The sequence below is a fragment of the Phallusia mammillata genome, chromosome 2 (genome assembly GCF_965637545.1).
Source record: "Phallusia mammillata chromosome 2, kaPhaMamm4.hap1.1, whole genome shotgun sequence".
NCBI classification, from domain to species: domain Eukaryota; kingdom Metazoa; phylum Chordata; class Ascidiacea; order Phlebobranchia; family Ascidiidae; genus Phallusia; species Phallusia mammillata.
The window spans coordinates 32,213,224-32,233,132 of NC_137253.1; the positions used below are offsets into that span (position 1 = coordinate 32,213,224).

At 40.3% G+C, this 19,909-nt stretch overlaps 2 protein-coding genes across 4 annotated transcripts; one reads left to right on the plus strand and one right to left on the minus strand.

Annotated features, from left to right (window-relative positions):
- The first annotated feature begins 1,480 nt into the window (after positions 1–1,480).
- LOC145214787 (glucose dehydrogenase [FAD, quinone]-like) lies at positions 1,481–11,431 on the plus strand. Its single transcript, XM_080083387.1, has 13 exons — positions 1,481–1,598; positions 2,035–2,095; positions 3,045–3,192; positions 4,060–4,339; positions 5,628–5,748; positions 6,824–7,046; positions 7,440–7,556; positions 7,648–7,748; positions 7,948–8,044; positions 8,443–8,635; positions 9,134–9,230; positions 9,477–9,596; positions 9,836–11,431. The coding sequence occupies exons 1-13, from the start codon at positions 1,481–1,483 to the stop codon at positions 9,972–9,974; spliced, it is 1,815 nt and encodes a 604-aa protein (XP_079939513.1). The 3' UTR covers positions 9,975–11,431.
- A 1,016-nt stretch (positions 11,432–12,447) lies between these two features.
- Positions 12,448–19,544, minus strand: LOC145214780 (uncharacterized). Of its 3 annotated transcripts, XM_080083382.1 has the most exons (3): positions 19,325–19,544; positions 19,194–19,262; positions 12,448–18,723 (listed from the first exon to the last, which is right to left on the minus strand). In XM_080083382.1, the coding sequence occupies exon 3, from the start codon at positions 18,711–18,713 to the stop codon at positions 12,837–12,839; it is 5,877 nt and encodes a 1,958-aa protein (XP_079939508.1). In that variant the 5' UTR covers positions 18,714–18,723; positions 19,194–19,262; positions 19,325–19,544; the 3' UTR covers positions 12,448–12,836. The 3 variants fall into 3 exon arrangements, 2 of the variants coding, with proteins under 2 accessions (XP_079939508.1, XP_079939507.1); XM_080083381.1 differs by having other exon boundaries at positions 19,194–19,544; XR_013857126.1 differs by lacking the exon at positions 12,448–18,723 and adding an exon at positions 19,050–19,131 and having other exon boundaries at positions 19,194–19,544.
- Between the last annotated feature and the right edge of the window lie 365 nt (positions 19,545–19,909).

The window sequence follows — 19,909 nt, forward strand, 5'->3', positions numbered from 1 at the left end:
TTTGTGCCACTGAACAAGTTTAAATCAAAGTAGAATCGACTGTCTCCCTTACTAAACAATAGCCTTTATTGCATTTCAACTATCAAAAGTGCAATTGTTCGCGCACAATCGGATTTTTTTCTGTGATGTCTCAAACTGTCTTTGGATCATTTTTGTGCGTAATTTTGAATAACTAGCTAAAATTCTGCAAATGCGTTTTATTGGCGCAAATACTAAAATATGTAGCAGCATGTATGGATGAATGAATGTGTGATGTTTGCAAGAGAAACGCCATAAAAATTGCTCAATGGATCAAATGAATATACGATTTCGGTAAAACTTCTTGTTCTGAATTCCCATGCTAGCTGCTGCTTTAACTTTCATTTAAATCCGCTTCCGCAAAACGCTTTTCTCCACTTGCTGGTGATTTGCTCTCCTCGTTTTGACGAAATTCCGCTTGATTGAATTAAAAACGTGCCGGTATTAAATCCGTGACAGATATCAACGACGTATAGGCTACAACGAATGCTAGATTGCACAAAAAAGTGAACTCGTCCAGTGGCCCCGCAACAAAACGCTCTTTTTCCGAAGATGATTACTACCTTCAGAGTAATAAGGGTCTATCTAGGGTCAAAAAGAAACACCAAAATATAAGACCGAATTAGAATGTTAGCTTAAACAACATGAATTACGATACAAATGTGCAATCAGGCAGGAATCAAGTTTTTTTCCTTGAACTTAATGTACCCGACTCGAAAAGCCGGCCCGACTGACTTTGTAACCCCCGTTTTGTCAAAATTCTAGGTGAATGATTTAAACCAGGGAGTCGAACCGCTTGTCATACGGGTTCAGGTTCGGTTCGGGTTCACTTGGTTTTGTTTTTAACGGTTCGGATTCGGTTCAGATTTTTAAAAATGTATATTTTCGGGTTCGGGTTTTGTTCCGGTTCGGGCAAATTATCCGGTCCGAACCAGTTTGCGGTTTTTAAACCGGTTCAAATTTTTATTTGTTTTAATTCAATTCCACCCATCATCACCCTGGCCTAATCAAACTCCCAAAAAATTTTGCCCGAGCACTGTTAATTTTGACACGCCCTATAAGTGTTATCTCGCGTATTTTTCAGTGCGCTGTTTTGAAAAAAAATCACAAATTTAAAAAAGACTGCATTTTTTACTGGTTCGGTTCCGGTTCGGGTCCAACGCCAAACAAAATATAGGGTTCAACTCCGGTTCGTGTTTTCAAAAAATCGTAATTAGCGGTTCGGGTTCGGGTTCGGGTTCGGTTCGGGTTCGGATTTACAGAAATTAACCGCTCAAACCGGTTCGCGGGTTCGGGTTCAGTTCCGGTTCGACTCCCTGATTTAAACCTCGCCAGTGCTACGCTCGTCACAGCAAAGCAATCATGCATAACTATAGTTTGCATAACTATACTTTATAAAGTCAAGTCGATTTTGACAAGAAACTATTGCACATTTTGTGAATGTTCAACTTGCTGACAAAAGATGTGGTTGAAACTAGTTGTATTTGTTGCAGTTTTGGCGTTTCTTGCTCCAAAGATTTTCGTGTGGTATTTTTCAATCACTATCGACAAACCGGAAGGGGATTGTGATTTCATTGTCGGTGAGTGATTAAATAATTTTCCATGTTTGTGTTTAATTTTAAGTTATGTTGTTGGTTTATATATTGTTTTATGGCAGCTATAGATTTGTTGGAGCGTTGGTAAATTGTATTTGCGCAAAAATGTCGACACTAACTTATAGTTTATTTTCGTATTGCTTATGTTTGTTACTTTTTAGCTTGGTGTCCTTTTGGGGTACAGCCTACTCTAAAAGTTTAGGCATTAACATGTTGCCAAAAAGTTTCAACTAAAAAGTTATTTATATGCATTTACGTATGCATTTACGCACACAATTAAGCAGATAAGATAATGTCCAAAACTAATTATAAAAACTATGCAAAACCGAATTTATATTTGCAAACTGTGTATGTTTTAATTCATGAGTTATACACAACATTAAACATATGTTGTTACCAATAATGTAACGATTCTTTACAGTTGGTGCTGGAGCATCTGGCAGTGTTGTTGCGAGCAGGCTGAGCGAAGTTTCAACTGAAAGGTTCGTATCAATCTAAATTTGCGTAACATTCTCCTAATCAATTTAAACACTTCCCATAGTCGCTTCAACCATCCGTGCAAAACTGTTAACGAAATAAATAACAATGGTGTAAATAAAATAAATTGCGAATAAATAACAATTTTTTTTGTCAACGGGGCGTTTCAAAATCATTTTTTTGGGCTGGTAGAGATTTACCATCGGTTGTGTTTAAGGGCGAATTAACTTTATAGCGATGGAGAAAAATGTTAAAACCTTCAGTCTAACCTCAATCCTATGGAACTCTGCGTAAAAGTTACCGGAAGTTTCCTAAATAATTACGGATTCGCGTTGACAAATTCGATACACATGTCGGCTGGAATAGGCTTCTACGTTTTGCCACGGGCCTTGTGATTTTTCAAACAAAAAACTTGTAGAAAGCGAATGCAAGCTAGCGTTGTCGGTAGGAAGAACTTCAAAATAATACTTGGGATAAAATTACAAATTACACGTTGGGGAAATTCCCAAAACGAAATGCGATCGAACTTTTTGAACAAACAACTGTTGCATGAGAATCAGATTGATTGGACTAATGTGTCTGCTTGTGGTATTTTAACAGATTATAATATTCCACTAAAAATCTTTCAAGACAGTTCAGTGTTTGGCAAAGCCATTCTTGAACATTTTCGAATGTGAAACCATGTATTGGATTATTTATTTAGGTGTACATGTATTTTTTTTAAATATATTTTTGTGCTAGAATCAAATGCGAAATTTAGTTGTAGTTAAGCATATTTGGTAAGCAACATAGCAAAATCACCTTGTGTTACACACAGGTGCGAATTTTGGCAATTGCATTTGGCCCCACAATAACAAAGTTTTTTTATTCAGGAAAATACAAGCGATTTTACCAAATGGTAAATCAGTAGGTTGTGTCTTACGAAACAAAATGTGTGTAGCTTTTTACTTGTAGAGTGTTGCTTCTTGAAGCTGGTGAGGAGAGCTCACCCAATCCTCTGATAAATATCCCATTTCTTGCCTCACATTTGCAGTATGGAAAATTTGACTGGTCATATTGGACAGAGCCACAGAAGGATTCCAGTTTTGCATTAAATGATCAGGTCTGTATTAGGGTTTTTCTATTATCCAGGATTTTTTATTCCCAGGATTCGGGAAACAAATATATATATATATGATTAATATAATATTTGTTATGTTGCAATTGACAAAAATTTTCATAAATTTTGATAAATAAATTCCAATTTTGTATTTCGCTAGACAGACATTTTTCCAATTTTGTTTTTCCTCCCTGATTGAAAGCATTGTTATATGCCTGGACAGTGTTTTTTTAAGGTGTTTTCAAAATTTGGACTTGCGAAAATTTCTCCAGCGGTTTCCCAAAATTTGGAATTGCAACTACAGTTTAAGCAAAAATGGCTATTTTTTGGTATTTAAATGAAACACTTGCGGTCTCTTGAAACTACTTAGCGGTCACCCACACCAAACCTTAAAAAAACCCTGTACCTGGATAAAGACAAATATAGGAAACAACAAGTAGTATTTTAAACATACACGTTATTTGAATGCAAATTTAATTGGTTGTCTTATTCCCGGAACTTAAAAACAAAATTCCTGGGATTCACGAATGAAATATTGTCAGGAAATCCTGGAAATGCTGACAGGAAGAGAATCCTAGTCTGGTTTCTTATGATGGGTAGCTAAGCAAGGAATAGAGAACCTAATGTAGCTAAATTCTAAAATATTTTGATATCCAATCCAAAAAACATATTCTATATCAGTTCTATCAAAGGGAAAGAACTGTTATGTGGCGTTTTTGAACAAAGCTGTTCCCAAACCCTAACATACGGTATATATAACTTATATTTCTATCCCTGGACTTACTTCTACCAAATTGAGCTATTGCAGAACTATGTGGTGAAATGGATATAAGATGCACAAAACAAAATTTGTAAAAAATTTTTCTTTAGGTCAGCTATTGGCCCCGTGGCAAAGTTTTGGGTGGGAGTACATCGATCAACTATTTGGTTTATGCTCGTGGAACAAAATCTGACTTTGACTCCTGGGATTCTTTGGGAGCACCTGGTTGGAGTTACCAGGATGTTTTGCCATTCTTCAAAAAGTCGGAAAACATGCTCGATCCAGACTTGGCCAAAAAAGATCACCACGGAACTGGTGGTCCACTTAATGTCAGTCTTGGTTACAAGAACAAGATGTTTACCTGGTTCATGAAGGCTGCTAATGAGATGGGTATGACTGTTTTTTTGTCGTTAAGTTTAACATTAAAATAGACTTTGAACATGTGGGAATAATTTGTGGTAAGGAATTATAAGCATGGATTGTTAAAATGTGTCTTAAGAAAAAAAATGTCTTAATTAAAATTATTTCTTTAGAACAGGTTCACCAAACTTTTTTCACAGCAGGCCAGATAAGTTTAATGATAACGAGCAAGGGCTGCATGGAATATAAGCTCTTACATCGCCTGTTTTGTAGGAAACTAATTTTTGATTGTTACAAATGGACCAATGTGATTTGGCAAACCAAAAAAATATGGTTAGGAGCTGGATGTAATCAGACTTGGACAACTAGATTTATTTTCGTTTTTTCAAATTAGATTAGAATTAAAATTAGAGCATCTCCTTTTTTTGCAAATTAGATTAGAATTAGAATTAGAATTTTCTCAAAATCTAGAAATTAAACTAGAATTCAAACTAGAATTAGATTTAAGCCAACCGACTTTAGTTTGTTTCAAATTTAAACTTGTAGATTTGCACGTTTAAAACAATACGATTCGGTGCATCTAAAACATGTTTAAACGAAGCTGAGTGCCAAATTTCACTGATAAACGTGTTTCAGTGATGTGGTTTGGTCTTGTTAATTGCATGGTTTTGTGCGTAATGGTTAAAAAATGCATGCTCACATCACATGCCTAAAAGTGCCGTTGGACAAACTAGCGATTTTGGGAAAACTGTGAATTAGATTAGAATTAGAATTAGAGCTTACTCAATATTTCTAAATTAGATTAGAACTAAAATTACCGCCATTTTGCTCTAATTTGCCCAACTAGACAACTAGAATTATCTAGTTGTCCAGGTCTGGATGTAATGGCCTCTTCTGTGCTTTGGGCTATAGCTTGGTGACCCTTGCTTTAGAACAGGGGTTCCCAACCTATGGTACGCGTACCACTAGTGGTGCGCAAAGGTTTTTGAGGTGGTTCGCGAGTAGCTTTCGATTTTTTTCAAACACAAACAAACTTGGATTCAAAACTTCATATTTTGTTAACAGTAAACACAAACAAAAATCTCATTAAATTTAGTTGTAAAATATTATTTGAGCAAATTAGTTGTTCTGCAAGCAGTGGTACGCGTAGCAGTAAAGAGAGTCCAAGTGGTACGAGATAGTAAAAAGGTTGGGAACCCCTGCTTTAGAACAATATGTTCAGACTGTTATTAGAAGTTCAATGGGTTTTTTAACTGCCAGGAAAAAGTGGTGATCAATGTTCACAGTTTAAAATAAATGCTACAGTTTACCTTTTTAGGTCTACCTCAATTTGATTATAATGGACACGATGAAGAAGGGGTTTCCCCAATTCAGAGCACCACCACAAACGGCAAAAGAACCAGCGCAGCAGATGCTTTCTTGCGTCCCTTCGCCAATAGGTACCAACAAAACAATTTGATTTAGTATGCAAAATTATTGGAAACGCTCCAAACTTTGTTTGTTGTGGTATACTTTGAAGGCTAAAACACAAATTGTTGGTAAATATATTTAGTTTGCAACGCTAATGTGATGACTGTTTTTGGTGACATGTAACATTTGAACGAGGTTCTACTGTTGCCTGCTATATATTATTAAGCTTTTAAACCAGTGTTTCCCGACCTGGGGGTTTCAACAGTAAAATATTTGTAAGTTTTAGAAGTGTGTTTACAATCCGGCATACACGTGCAGACTGTTTATCAAACCTTCGGGTCAACAAAAATACTTTTTTGTGATTGTTATATCCATTGTAAAATTTATAAAAGGGGTCCGTGACTACAAAAAGGTGGGCTGCAACCCACTGGTGGTCTGCGACAAACTTTCTGGTGGGCCGCGAAGATTTCCAAACTATTACCATACCAATATGGAAGTTAAAAAAGTTACACAGTGTGTGTGAACGTACTTTCAAATTTAACCTTTTTTCGCAAAAATATAATATTACTCACTATCTATGAAAGCCATACAAGATTTCACGCTAAACAAAGCTTTATTACACAGACAAACTGCAATTGTCGCATCACAATCAGTACTCGTACTAGTTGTAAAATCTTGATGGTAGAACTGTCTTTGATGGTAGAACCGCTTTATTTGGTCTTTGCGTAGCTACAATAGTTTTTTTTTTAAAGAAAAAGCAAGGAAAGTAAAGGAAATCCAAAAAAAAAACAGAAAGTAGTAATGATCTCATCATATCAAATCAGCAAGCTTAGGCTTCACATTGACAGAAGTATTGCCTTGTGGGGTTATTATTTTTCTGTCTCAATTTTAGTTCTTTTTCCATTGTGGTTTTGTTGCAATATTAATTAGTGGTCCACCCCAAAAAAAGTTTTTTAAGTGGGCCGCGAGCTGGAAAAGGTTGGGAAGCACTACTCTAAAACATGGCATAATGATGTAAAACATTTAATGTAATATCAAGAAATCTTTTGTAGTGTAGTGCATTGATATCCTGCAGCACATAGTTTAATAATCACTGATTTACAGAAAGAACTTTGAAATTGTGTGTGGTGCTCATGTCAAACGAGTTCTGATTGAAACCCAATCAGATGGAAGCAAAAAAGCTGTGGGTGTGGAAGTTGTGAAAAATGGAGAATCATTTATTGTAAAATCAAAGAAAGAAGTAATATTAAGTGGAGGAGCAATTGGATCTCCACAAATACTGATGTTGTCTGGCATTGGCCCAAAGGAACACTTGAATGAAATGAAGGTGGGTAAATAAAATACCAATCAGTAAGGGATTTGTTTCCAGTTGTGCAGAAATGATACATTTCGTACCAAGGAAATAATTAATACATTAAGACTAATTTTCATTACTATCACTCCCTAATGGTAACACCTTATTCTAGCAAAATAATCATAATATAAAATAGGTAGGAAGAAAGAGTTATATCCAAAGTCAACGAATATGCAGAAAAGTGAATATCCCAAAAAGTGGACATAGCCCATTTTTTGTCTCACTTTCAAACATGACTGTTAAAAAGCTGACACATTTTAATATAATGTCTTAAATCAGCCTAAAGCTTGAAAAGATTGTACTGCAATATATATGAATTTCCCTCAATAAGTTTTAAATTGAATGTAAAATGTGATTTACTATTAGATAGATGTTGCGAAGGACTTGCCAGGCGTTGGTTCAAATCTTCAAGACCACTTTATGATTTCTCTTGGCTTTCGTTTATCCAATGTTGACATTCAGGAGTTTGTTTCGTCAAAAGTGGTAAGTGAATTGCATACCGTTATTTAACAAAATACTCAAAGGCAGTAACTATAAATAACAGACCCAAAACATATTTGTGACATTTATTTAGGTTACACTTTCTAACTTTGCCTCGTATCTGTTTCACGGAAGTGGACCTCTAACCACTACTTTGGATGCTGTGGGTTATGTAAAAGTAATGCATGATGAAAAGTAAGTGATTATTTCTAGTTATTTGGTTAGTTAAATGGGAAATATATAAAACCTGCTACAAATATTTTAATACTTCTGGCTTAAAGGAAAACTTTAGGACACTTGTACTGCTTAATTTGTTTCCTAGGTGAAAGAACCTTAAGCCCAGTTAGTGTGCCCAACAGCTTTCACATGTCTACAATGCTAGTTTGTGTTTCAGGTATAATTGGCCAGACATTCACTTTTATCTTCGCAGTTCTCCAGTGAAGCCTGACTCCAAGGATGTCATGAAGAAGTTGTTCAACTATAAAGAAGAGGTTAGTAAAGGATGGAATGGAACATTAACATAATATCACACTACAACAAAGATAAATTGAAAATCAACACATACTATAGCATTAGTTTCCAAATTCTTAAAGCTAAATAAACGCTTTTAAATTTTTATTTTTTAAATTTTATGTAACACTGGAATATGGCATATTACTGCTTGTATTTTTTTCTGTTCAATGGGTCTGCTCTTTGGTAGCTTTCATGAAAGTTCACATATCAGCACCATGGTGGAGATGTTATGAATTAACATGTCAATGTTGAAAGGGTTTAGTAAAGTCTTAAGTGTTTACCCAGTGTTCACTAAATCTCAGGATCCTTCAATTATAGTTTTTTTATAATCATCCAAAATGCTACCTAGTTCTTCTTAAAATGATTTAATTTACAGGTAGGTGATGATCTTCATGAAGCAGCAAGCTCGTTTAATTCTGACCATGTGTCTGATTTTTCCATACTGATTGGATTAGCACACCCGCATAGTTCAGGAAGCATTAAACTTCGAAGCAGCAATTACTTGGATCATCCAATAATTGACCCAAGCTACTTGTCAGATACAAGGGATGTAACAACTCTTGTTGAAGGTAAAGACGTTTATGTTGTGCAAACTCCTGGTTATCTATGATATCTTACTGTAACAATATCACATCTTCGGCTCACTTTTCACCTTGCAGAGTGCTAACTAATTAATTAAAAGAGAGATCTTCCAAATGATAGTGACAACAACCATGGTTAAAGTGCTTGCACTAAAATATGTTCATGTTCATATATTTTGTTTTTGATCAAGAAGGATATCTATAATAACAAAGTTTGCATAGTAACAGGCATTTTATGATTCTCTGCTTACACCTGTTTAAATTCTAATCTTAGTTTTTTAAAAAGGTACGAATTTTAGTGGATCAAAACCTGTAATACTACTGGACACCAAAGGTTACGAGTTTAAATACAGCTAGTTGTCATTTTTTAACAACTGGTTGGTTGCCCTTGTCTTATCAACAGCTATAGGGGCTTTCGCAAAGCTGGTGTTTTAACATTTTACCAGCTCATGCTTGACTTATATTAAAACTTGCTTTTTATTTTAGGAATACATTTTGCGAAACAGTTTGAAGGAGCAGAGATTTCAAAAAAGTTTGGAATTAGGATGGTTCTTTTTATGAAACACTGCTCATCACAGCATGGGTAAACCATTGTTTTACACAAGTATATAATACAAAAACACTACAAAAGTGACAAAATAATCGGTCTTCCAAAATGAACTTGTCAACAATTTGTTGAGGCAAAAAAATTCTCTTTTGCTGCCTACTTTACTCTACGACTACATAATAACTGTAACATAAAAACTGTTATTTAATATCTGTATCTTTAACTCTTTTATGCTTATGGTATTTTGTTTGAACTTTATTACCATTACCTTTTTGTATGTAGTAATGCAACAGATGCGTTTTATGAATGCTTGGTTCGGTCTTTGGCCTTAACAGAATACCATCCATGCTGCACTGCTAAGATGGGGAAAGATCCGATGGCTGTAACGGATGCTAGACTACGGTATGTAAAATAATTACTTACCAACTTATGCTGCTTGATATTGGAACTTAGTTACTATTCTTAGACTAAATCCGACTATTTGCATAATCTGTTCAAGAAATAAAGATCGAAATCCCACATCCTGCCTAAAGAGCTGTGTCTGTGTGTAGCATCTTTCATAACCCTTTTACTCAGTGTATTTCTTGGCAAGTCATGTAATCTACTTGGATGGTCATCAGCAATTTTCTTGTATTTTGCAGAGTTCACGGTATTAGCGGACTTCGTGTAGCAGACGCTTCAATCATGCCCCATCTAACAACAGCAAACACACAAGCTCCGTGTTATACGATCGGCGAAAAAGCTGCGCATATGATTAAACAACACTGGGGTTTAATTTGATGAAACGAGTGGATTGTTTTATACCTCCGCATGCTTGTATGTCTACATTTGCATTTTAGCCTAATAAACATAGAATATTGAAGTTTCTGTCTGACGGGGGCGTTGTTGTGTAAATTTGTGTGACATTACGGCGAATTACTGAAGGTGTAATTTACATTTTACATCCGCCGTAACTATCAAGAACTCTGAACACAAAGAAAAACGTTTTGTGCATCCAAAACATACAGGATCGCTTTATATCGCTTGGTGCACCTTAATATCGTTTTGTGCACATTTATATCAGTTGCTGGTGCACCTTTATATCGCTCGGTACAACTTTTTGCTTGGTGCACCTTTATTTTGCTTGGTGCACCTGTATTTTGTCTGGTGCACTTTAATGTCGCTTAATATCGCTCGGTGCACATTTATATCACTTGGTGCACATTTATATGACGTAGTGCACCCTTATGTCGCCTGGTGCACCTGTACAGGGTTTTTTTAAGGTTTGGTTTGGGTGACCGCTAAGTAGTTTTAAGAGACAGCAAGTGTTTCATTTAAATACCAAAAACTGTAGTTGTAGTTGCAAGTCCAAATTTTGGGAAACCGCTGGAGAAACACTGCACCTGTGTAATGTTAGATTCGCCTTTAGGCTACATAGCGATACAAAGATGCGCCAAGTGGCATATGTGGTGCACCAAGCGATATGAATGTGCACAGAACGATATTAAGGTGCACCAAGCGTTATAACGGTGCACCAAGCGGTGATAATAATGCACCTAGCAATCCAGTATATTTTAAATGCACCCGATTCGAAACGAGTAACGATGGTGCAATCACCAATTCCTGTCCTGTGTAATTTCCAGACCAGTACAGTCTCCTCTTTCGTACTATTTTTAGATGTACTGAATTTGAAAAAAACTTTTTTTGCAAATTGTGTTTAATATGATAAAATTGTAAATTCAACTTGTTTAGAAAAGTGTAACATGGACGTTGTTTTGTCCAATATAATCTGCATAGATGCGGATAGTTTAAAGCAAAAAAAAGACGGTGTGATTATAAAGGCGGGAACTTTTCAACGTTTAACCATAGTATACTAACATGGTAGTCCAGCTATTGTTTCCGTCACGCCTGATTAACTCTGCACGCTTGTCGGATGCTTGCATTGATTTGGTTGCTTTAGGAGCAAACAAACGACAAAACTGATCGTGTGTGGTCGGTTTATGCATCTTTTGTGTGTAATATTTCTACGTTTGGTTGCTATTGTGCTGTTGGAGAGTATTTAATGTAGGTTTTATTTTTTTAGTCCTTCTTTGAACGCGTTGAACTGATTTTAGCGTGGTTTTACCTCACATATTAAAGGATGCATAAAGGATGAACTGATGTTTAAGGACTTTGATCCCGACCAGGAACTCTAGACAGACAAAACGTCAAGCATGAACGAAGACCAGCATATTCTTTCCAAAGTTACTCATTTTAAACTGTCAACCTAGGGTAGATTTTTGATAAAAAAAACGGATTAGTCATTACAGAAAAGTTCAAGATCAGACCTTTCTCATGAAAGAATATGCAAAAGAGTGCTGCAAAGCAAAAAGTTTATTTGAAGAAAAATTAAAGGCGCTAAAACAATTCTAAACATCATAACTACCAATCATAAACTCCAAGAAAACTGGTGCAGAAAAACAAGTCAAATTGCAATGATAAATAACATGAAATTAAACCATAGAGTATTTAGAAGGTTATGTTTTGTTCAAGGCTAAAAATTAGTTTACAAAAGTAAGCAAAATTGTGAGCACGTTCTCCACCATGCAACCACAGGGTCAGCTGATTTCTTTAATGGATTTCATGTGTTGTGGATTTATTTCTTCATTGTCGTTCACTTTTGCCAAAAAGCTTATTTCTAAAAAGGTCTACCAAGCAATCCAAAGGATTAATTAAGAGGGGATCTAAAAAATAAATCAAATCTGCCTGTAACGTCCCGTGAACGCGCCCCGGTTATAGCGCGGAACGTCACACGAGGAGAGAATTGAAACGCGATTCCTAATAGCCTCCAACAACCAGTCCACACAGATAGATGTTTTGCTGATCTTATTAGGCGAATTCTTTGAATGTAGGACGATGAAAACGAATAGGAAACGTATAGGAAACGGTTTCTGCATAAAGCATGACATTAACACACTGCGCTTTAAATGCAGAAATATAGCACAAATCTTACCAACTGTTGTGGTAACCGGAGAGAGTAAATAGCACGGGTATTCAACTCGCATCAATTACTGGTACACACCTAAACATACAATAACATATATCACCACACTGCGCCTTTATGACGTCACACACAGTTCTTACCAAGCTATGTTGGGCGACAGTACAGAATAAGTCACGCTTCACGTGAAGATAAAACAGAAATACTGCGTAAACAAAATGCAACTTAAGCACCTTGTCTAAACCCAATTACACGTACAGTACAACTATTACAAAGCGAATGACATATTAGGTCATTGCGGTTAAGTTCACATTCATTACAATAATTCACATTTTGGAGTCATTAAACACATATGTACAAAGTGACTCATTAATAATCGTCAACACGACAATAAATAGCCTTTTCTAATTCAACCGACGCAGCACCGTGCTCCACGGAAGTCAGCAACAAAAAAGAACTGAACCACGTTGCGTTATCACACAAAACTGGCAGCCGATTATTACGTCACACAACGCCATAGATTACAACACAAGTTGTACTGAGGAAATGCGGGAATCAATAGAAATCTGCAATTACTGGCAAATAAGATGTAACATACCCCCCCACAATGTACGAATCCAAGGAGTACATTTACAACACAACACACAAACATCGGCAGTAATTGCGAACACAAAAACACACAACTAATCACGCAACGCGTCGTCGTGGCATAACAAGCACAATTTTGCAATTGGCCGTCTCAAGGCACCAGTGTGAGTCTTGACCACCACCTGGCGCACTACTCCCTTTCGATCAGGAAGCACATCGGTCACGCGACCCAGAAGCCATTTGCTCCTGGGCTGATTATCATCCGTTACAAGCACAACGTCACCGACTGCGAAATTAGAATGTCCATTTGCCCACTTCGATCTGGGCATTAGCGTCGGCAGGTACTCGCGCGACCATCGTCGCCAAAATTGGTCGGCCAAGTATTGTACTTGGCGCCAACGGTTACGATGGTAACAGTTCTTCCCCGTAAACAGTCCAGGGGGCATATTCGGCGCTGCACGTTGCAGCAGTAGGTGATTTGGTGTAAGGGGCTCATCATCCTTCGAATCGAACGTCACCGGAACCAAGGGACGAGAGTTCAGGATGGCCTCGACCTCCACCATCAGTGTCATCAGTTTCTCATCGGACAATGTCTGTTCCGAAATCAGAGCGTTGAGAATTTTGCGCACAGAGCGTATCATTCGCTCCCAAACCCCACCCATGTGGCTGGCAGTGGGAGGATTGAAGCTCCAGGCAATATCACGTTGTTGCAGATATTTGTAGATCTGCCTTTGGTTCCACCGGTTTAGTTCTTCGCGCAGGATGCGCTCAGCTCCAACGAAGTTTGTGCCGTTGTCGCTGAAGATCTGGTCTGGTCGTCCTCGACGACCGATGAAACGTCGGAGAGCTCCGATAAAGGAGTCCGTAGACAGTGAATGCGCTATCTCGATGTGCGCGGCCCTGGTGGAGAAACAGCTAAAGATGCACCCGTACCTCTTTACCTCACTTCGTCCTTGCTTCACAAGGAAAGGTCCAAAGTAGTCGACACCGACCACTGAGAACGGCGGCCTATCGGTCTGCAGTCTCGCAGCAGGAAGGTCTGCCATCATCTGTTTGCCCAGAGAGCCATTTCTTCGTCGACAGGAAACACACTTGCCGAGAACACGACGAACCGCTACCCCTCCTTTGATGATCCAGTAGCGTTGCCTGAGAGACGACCACGTGTGTCCCATTCCAGAATGGCCAACCTCGTCATGCTGCTGCATAATCACCAGGTCTGTAAATCGATGGTCGTATGGAAGAATCATCGGATGCTTCACATCAAACTCGACACATGCTCGCTCAAGCCTTCCACCAACTCTCATAACTCCATTGACAAAAATTGGGTTAAGCTTTCCAAGAGCCCTCTTTTTCTTTGGTAAACGAACAGGTTCGCCTTTGGCCTTTGACATCGCAGCCATAACGTCTGGGAAACTTCGTCTCTGCACATACTTTACAATCTCAAGCTCGGCAGCCTTGAGTTCAACAACGGTCAGTTGCCCAGTAGGTACTTTATACTTGGCAGGAAACCTCCTTGACATCAACATCGATTTGAATCTGAGCAACCAGCTTACAGCCCTTTTCAGCCGATTGAGTGATGAGTATCTGGCAATGAGTCGATCCGTAGCGGATTCGCTGGCGACCAGACAAAGGGTTTGAGTTTCTTTCTTTAACAAAAGAAATTCGATTGGCAATGAGGACAAGTCCGGACAGGTAGGCCATCCATCTTCTTGCTCCCAGAGAAACTGGGGTCCAGTAAGCCATCGGCTGGACCTAAGGAATTTATTCACACGGAGTCCACGAGACGCCTCGTCCGCTGGATTTACCTTGGTGCTGACGTGTCTCCATTGACTAGGCCGGGAAACATCCTCGATTTTGGCCAAGCGATTTGCAACAAACACTGGAAAGCGCTTATTGCAGTTGCGAATACTTTGAAGAACCGCAGTCGAATCCGTCCAGAACACGGATTGGCATTCGTCCAGTTGCAGCTCCTTTCTCACAAGTTGATCCAACTTGGCTGAAACAACGGCCGCCGTCAACTCCAAGCGGGGAATCGAACATGTCTTCAGGGGGGCAACGCGTGCCTTGCCTATTACAAACGAGCAGTGAATGCGTCCTCGCTCGTCTACCAGCCTCAGATAGGTCACCGCACCGTAAGCTGTAGATGACGCATCTGCAAAATGGTGCAATTCCGTTTTTCGCACCTTACCAAATTCGTGGGGCTTCACGCATCTTGGCAGAACGACGTCTCCTAACCGCGGTAGTTGCTGCAACCATTTTGCCCACGATTCGGAGTCTTCATCGGAAAGAACGTCATCCCATCCCAGCTGCTTTCTGCAGAGATCTCTTTGCATCGTCTTTGCCACCACGATCACAGGCGCTGCAAAGCCAAGAGGGTCGTATAAGGAACTTACCACCGACAGGATTGACCTTCTGGTGTAGGCTGTAAGCTGCTTTACATCGACATTGAAACCGAACTCGTCCGAAGAAACGTTCCATCGAACGCCAAGTACCCTCTCGCACGAGGAACCATCCACGTCCAGCTCCTTCACCGATTTAGCCCGTTCCTCTTCATCAATGGACGCGAGAACTCGCTCGCTGTTGCTAAGCCACTTGGTTAGCCGAAATCCCTTCTTCTTAAGAAGTGCACAGATCCCTTTGACCAACTGAACTGCTTCTGCTTCAGTCGACACGGATTTTAAACAGTCGTCAACGTAAAAGTTATTTTCTACAGTCTCGACGACTTCATTAGGAAATTCGCTTCGCAAATCATCAGCGGCTTGTTTAAGACAAAAACTCGCACAGGAAGGTGAAGAAGTTGCTCCAAACAAATGAACAAGCATCCTGTGCGCGGTGGGCCTTTTCGACACATCGCCATCAGGCCACCACAAGAACCGAAGTGCATCGCGATCTGTCGTCTTCACACGTATCTGATGAAACATGGCCTCCACGTCGGCCACGAGAGCTACCTTTTCCATCCGAAACCTTGAAAGAACTCCTACTAAGGAATTGGTCAGATCCGGACCCTGGAGTAGAGCATCATTCAACGACTGGTCGCGGTATTTGGCAGCACAGTCAAAAACTACCCGCACCTTTCCGGGCTTGTGTGGATTTGTAACAGGGTGATGCGTCAGGTACCATACTACCTCTGCTGACTGTTCCTCATCTGGAACTTCTTCGGCATAGCCTTTAGCTATGTAACCCTGCACCGTCTTGGTATACGCATCGCGTAGCACGGCGTCGCGTCTCATGCGACGTTCCAAAGAACCCAAACGATTTAGCGCCATGTCCCGGTTGCACCGAAGCGGTTGTGCGTTCGGGCGCCATGGCAACGGCAACTCGTAATGACCTTGCTTAAATTGCACACTGGTTTTCATTTTATCCAAGACGAACCTGTCTTCACGCGACATAGGCATCGCGTCGGGGTTGGTGTCTTGAAAGTCGGTCTTCCACATTCGCTCTAACTTCCCTTGCAGCGAATCATCGGCAACTTGAGTAAAGTTGACGGAAAACAAATCGGTTGACTTGCTAGAGACAGGTCCTGCCAATGCCCATCCAAGTGGAACTCTAAATGCAACAGGTTGCTTCGGTTTTCCCTTTCGTACCTCTTGCACGAGAAAGGCCTCTGGAACGTCCAGCCCGATGAGCAACAAAGCTTCACTGCAATCTACCTGTGGGAATGACAGGTCTCTGATATGTGGCAGCGCATCCAATTCCGCGTTTCTCGGAAACTTGTTGGCGGCAATAGGCAGACAATCAACAGCGAACACCTCGGGAAGTTCCACAGTTGTGGAGCCATCGAGCGAAGCAACAGATAAATTTACTCTTTTGCCCTTGCGCCTGCGACTGTCCCCGTTGATCGTTTTAAGCGTCACGTTGCTAGGTTCACCTTGCAGCCCAAGCTTATCTGCCAGTTTCTTGTCGCACAAGGTAATGCCCGAGCCAGTATCTAAAAGAGCGTATGTATTAACAGCCCTACCGTTAGCACGGACTTTGACCGCAACCATCATCAAGTTGACGCTCTGTCTACCAGAGGAAGCATGACAGTCCTTTCCAATCGCCGACACAACCGAACAAACTGTCCGTTCCAGCGCAGGTCCTTTGACAGGAGACTCGTCCTCTCTCTTCTCTGGCGGATGCAACAAGGTGTGATGGGCTTCATTGCAGTCCCTCACGGTACACGCTTTGGGGCTGTTGCACTTAGTGGCAAAGTGCCCAAATCTGAAACAATTATCACAGAGTCTACGGCGCCGGGTGACGCGCAGACGATCGCGGTAAGGAAGGGATTTAAATTCCTCGCACTTAGCAAGCACGTGGTTTCCCGAACAGCACTGGCACAACGGGGTAGTGGGAAAATGGGAAGGTCCGGCACGAACCTTCGGCCTAGATTCTTGTTCGCTTACAACGACATGACTGGAAGCCTTTACATGACTACTTTTACCTTTCGCCTTCTTAGCTTCGTTGCGATGCTCATCGAGCATGCGGCTGAACAACGAATTTGCAATCCGATCCTCAGTTTCCACAAAGTCGACAAGATGCTCAAACAAAGGTTCACGGCCAGTATCTCTGAGGATTTTCTCAACACGCCGTTTCCAAGCCTCCTGCATCTTAAACGGTAGACGATTCACAACAGCAATCAACGTAGGGTAATTATTCATCTCGGAATGCTCGTCAATGTCTGAAAGTGTAAGTAAACAATCGCGCAGCGACTGCGCAAACTCGCTTAAACCAGCAGCATCGTTCGGTCGCAATTCTGGACCGTTGACAACACACCTCACACATGCATGAGCGATTATGTGTGACTTGCCAAAGTGGTCGTACAGTAACTGTCTCGCTTGTTGGTACCCGTTTACCTTTAGTCTAAAGCAGTGTTCAATCAATTTACGGGCTTTGCCATCACAATGCTGCGCCAAATATGACAATTTGGCACCGTCGTCATCGACCTTGTCGTCGATACGAGAATCAAAATTGCGGACAAACTTCCAATAGTCCATTGGATTGCCGTCAAAAACGAGAACTTTAGGCTTTGGTCTGTTTATGTGCTTCACAAGCGATGCAATCTCATTGTCATGTACGCCAATTGGCTTGACTGAACCATATATACAAGAATTATTTACAATTGGGTTTGTTGCGGTGAAAGAACCTTTCTCATCAACCGAAGATTTAAATTTAGGCGCATATTGGGACAGGGGATCTGACGGAGCAACATAGTCAACCACATACCGCTGGTCAGGAGGGCTTCTCTGCGACGTGACAGGCGGTGACGTGAACAACACGCGACGTTGATCCCCGAGCGGCTCCTCCAGGGGAGGCGTGGTCGATTCACCAGAACCTTCCTTCACCGTCACGTACTCCGTGTTTCCTGACATCTCGTCCCAAACCTTCTCTTCAATCTCTGCGGCTTGTAGCTGATGCTGCAGTTCCAACATTTCTATTTTATCTCTTTGGCGCCGTTCTTCTTCAGCACGACGGATTTCTTCTTCGGCCCGTCGTCTGTCTTCTTCTGCGCGTAGTATTTCCGTTTGCCTGACCAGCTCCTGCTTCTGCGCAGTCTGTTGAATAGCAAGACGCGCGAGCTGTGTCGTTACTTTAACTCTAGTTCTACTGTTAGTCGAAGAACTCGAGCGCCTACTTCGTCCGCAGAACGAGTCGTTGTCCTTTGGACTCTTATCACCGCTTCCACTCGGACTAGCTATGTTAATAGGTAAAACATTGCTAGATAAAGAATTTACGTCACGAACCCAGTGAGAAACACGGTCATCGAATTCGGTCTTGTTTTTTCTCACGCTTGCTAGTTCTTCGGCAAGATCAGGATGCGCCTCGTAGGCAGCAACAGCATCGACAAAAAGATGTTCAAGCGCAACCAATACCGTCTCGAGCATCTGCTTGTTGTGGTGGTCCTTCATCAGGTACTCGGCGACTAGGTACTGTTCACTGAGACGTCGACGACAATCAGCGACCGCATCAGGAGTCGTGACGTTTGATTGACTCATCTTTGAACCGCTTAAATATTTAACAAACGGTTAAACTTGTCTTCAACACACAGTTGAAGCTTATTTCAAAAAGCAGTTGAAACTTGATTTCAACTGCAGATTGTGTTCAACACCCAGTTGAAACTTGATTTCAACTGTATTGTTCTGTTCAACTAACAGTTGAAACTTATTTTAAGAAGCAGTTGAAACTTGATTTCAACTGCAATTGTCTTCAACAAACAGTTGAAACTTTCATGTAACGTCCCGTGAACGCGCCCCGGTTATAGCGCGGAACGTCACACGAGGAGAGAATTGAAACGCGATTCCTAATAGCCTCCAACAACCAGTCCACACAGATAGATGTTTTGCTGATCTTATTAGGCGAATTCTTTGAATGTAGGACGATGAAAACGAATAGGAAACGTATAGGAAACGGTTTCTGCATAAAGCATGACATTAACACACTGCGCTTTAAATGCAGAAATATAGCACAAATCTTACCAACTGTTGTGGTAACCGGAGAGAGTAAATAGCACGGGTATTCAACTCGCATCAATTACTGGTACACACCTAAACATACAATAACATATATCACCACACTGCGCCTTTATGACGTCACACACAGTTCTTACCAAGCTATGTTGGGCGACAGTACAGAATAAGTCACGCTTCACGTGAAGATAAAACAGAAATACTGCGTAAACAAAATGCAACTTAAGCACCTTGTCTAAACCCAATTACACGTACAGTACAACTATTACAAAGCGAATGACATATTAGGTCATTGCGGTTAAGTTCACATTCATTACAATAATTCACATTTTGGAGTCATTAAACACATATGTACAAAGTGACTCATTAATAATCGTCAACACGACAATAAATAGCCTTTTCTAATTCAACCGACGCAGCACCGTGCTCCACGGAAGTCAGCAACAAAAAAGAACTGAACCACGTTGCGTTATCACACAAAACTGGCAGCCGATTATTACGTCACACAACGCCATAGATTACAACACAAGTTGTACTGAGGAAATGCGGGAATCAATAGAAATCTGCAATTACTGGCAAATAAGATGTAACACTGCCAATAAAAGTGTCTTCACTTTCTGCACAGTGTGCTTTTTAAACAAATTACAAAATATGGAAACTACTTCAACAGACTTTTAAGGTTAAGCTGCAGACTTTTGAGGTTAGCTTGTTAATAATGTAACAGC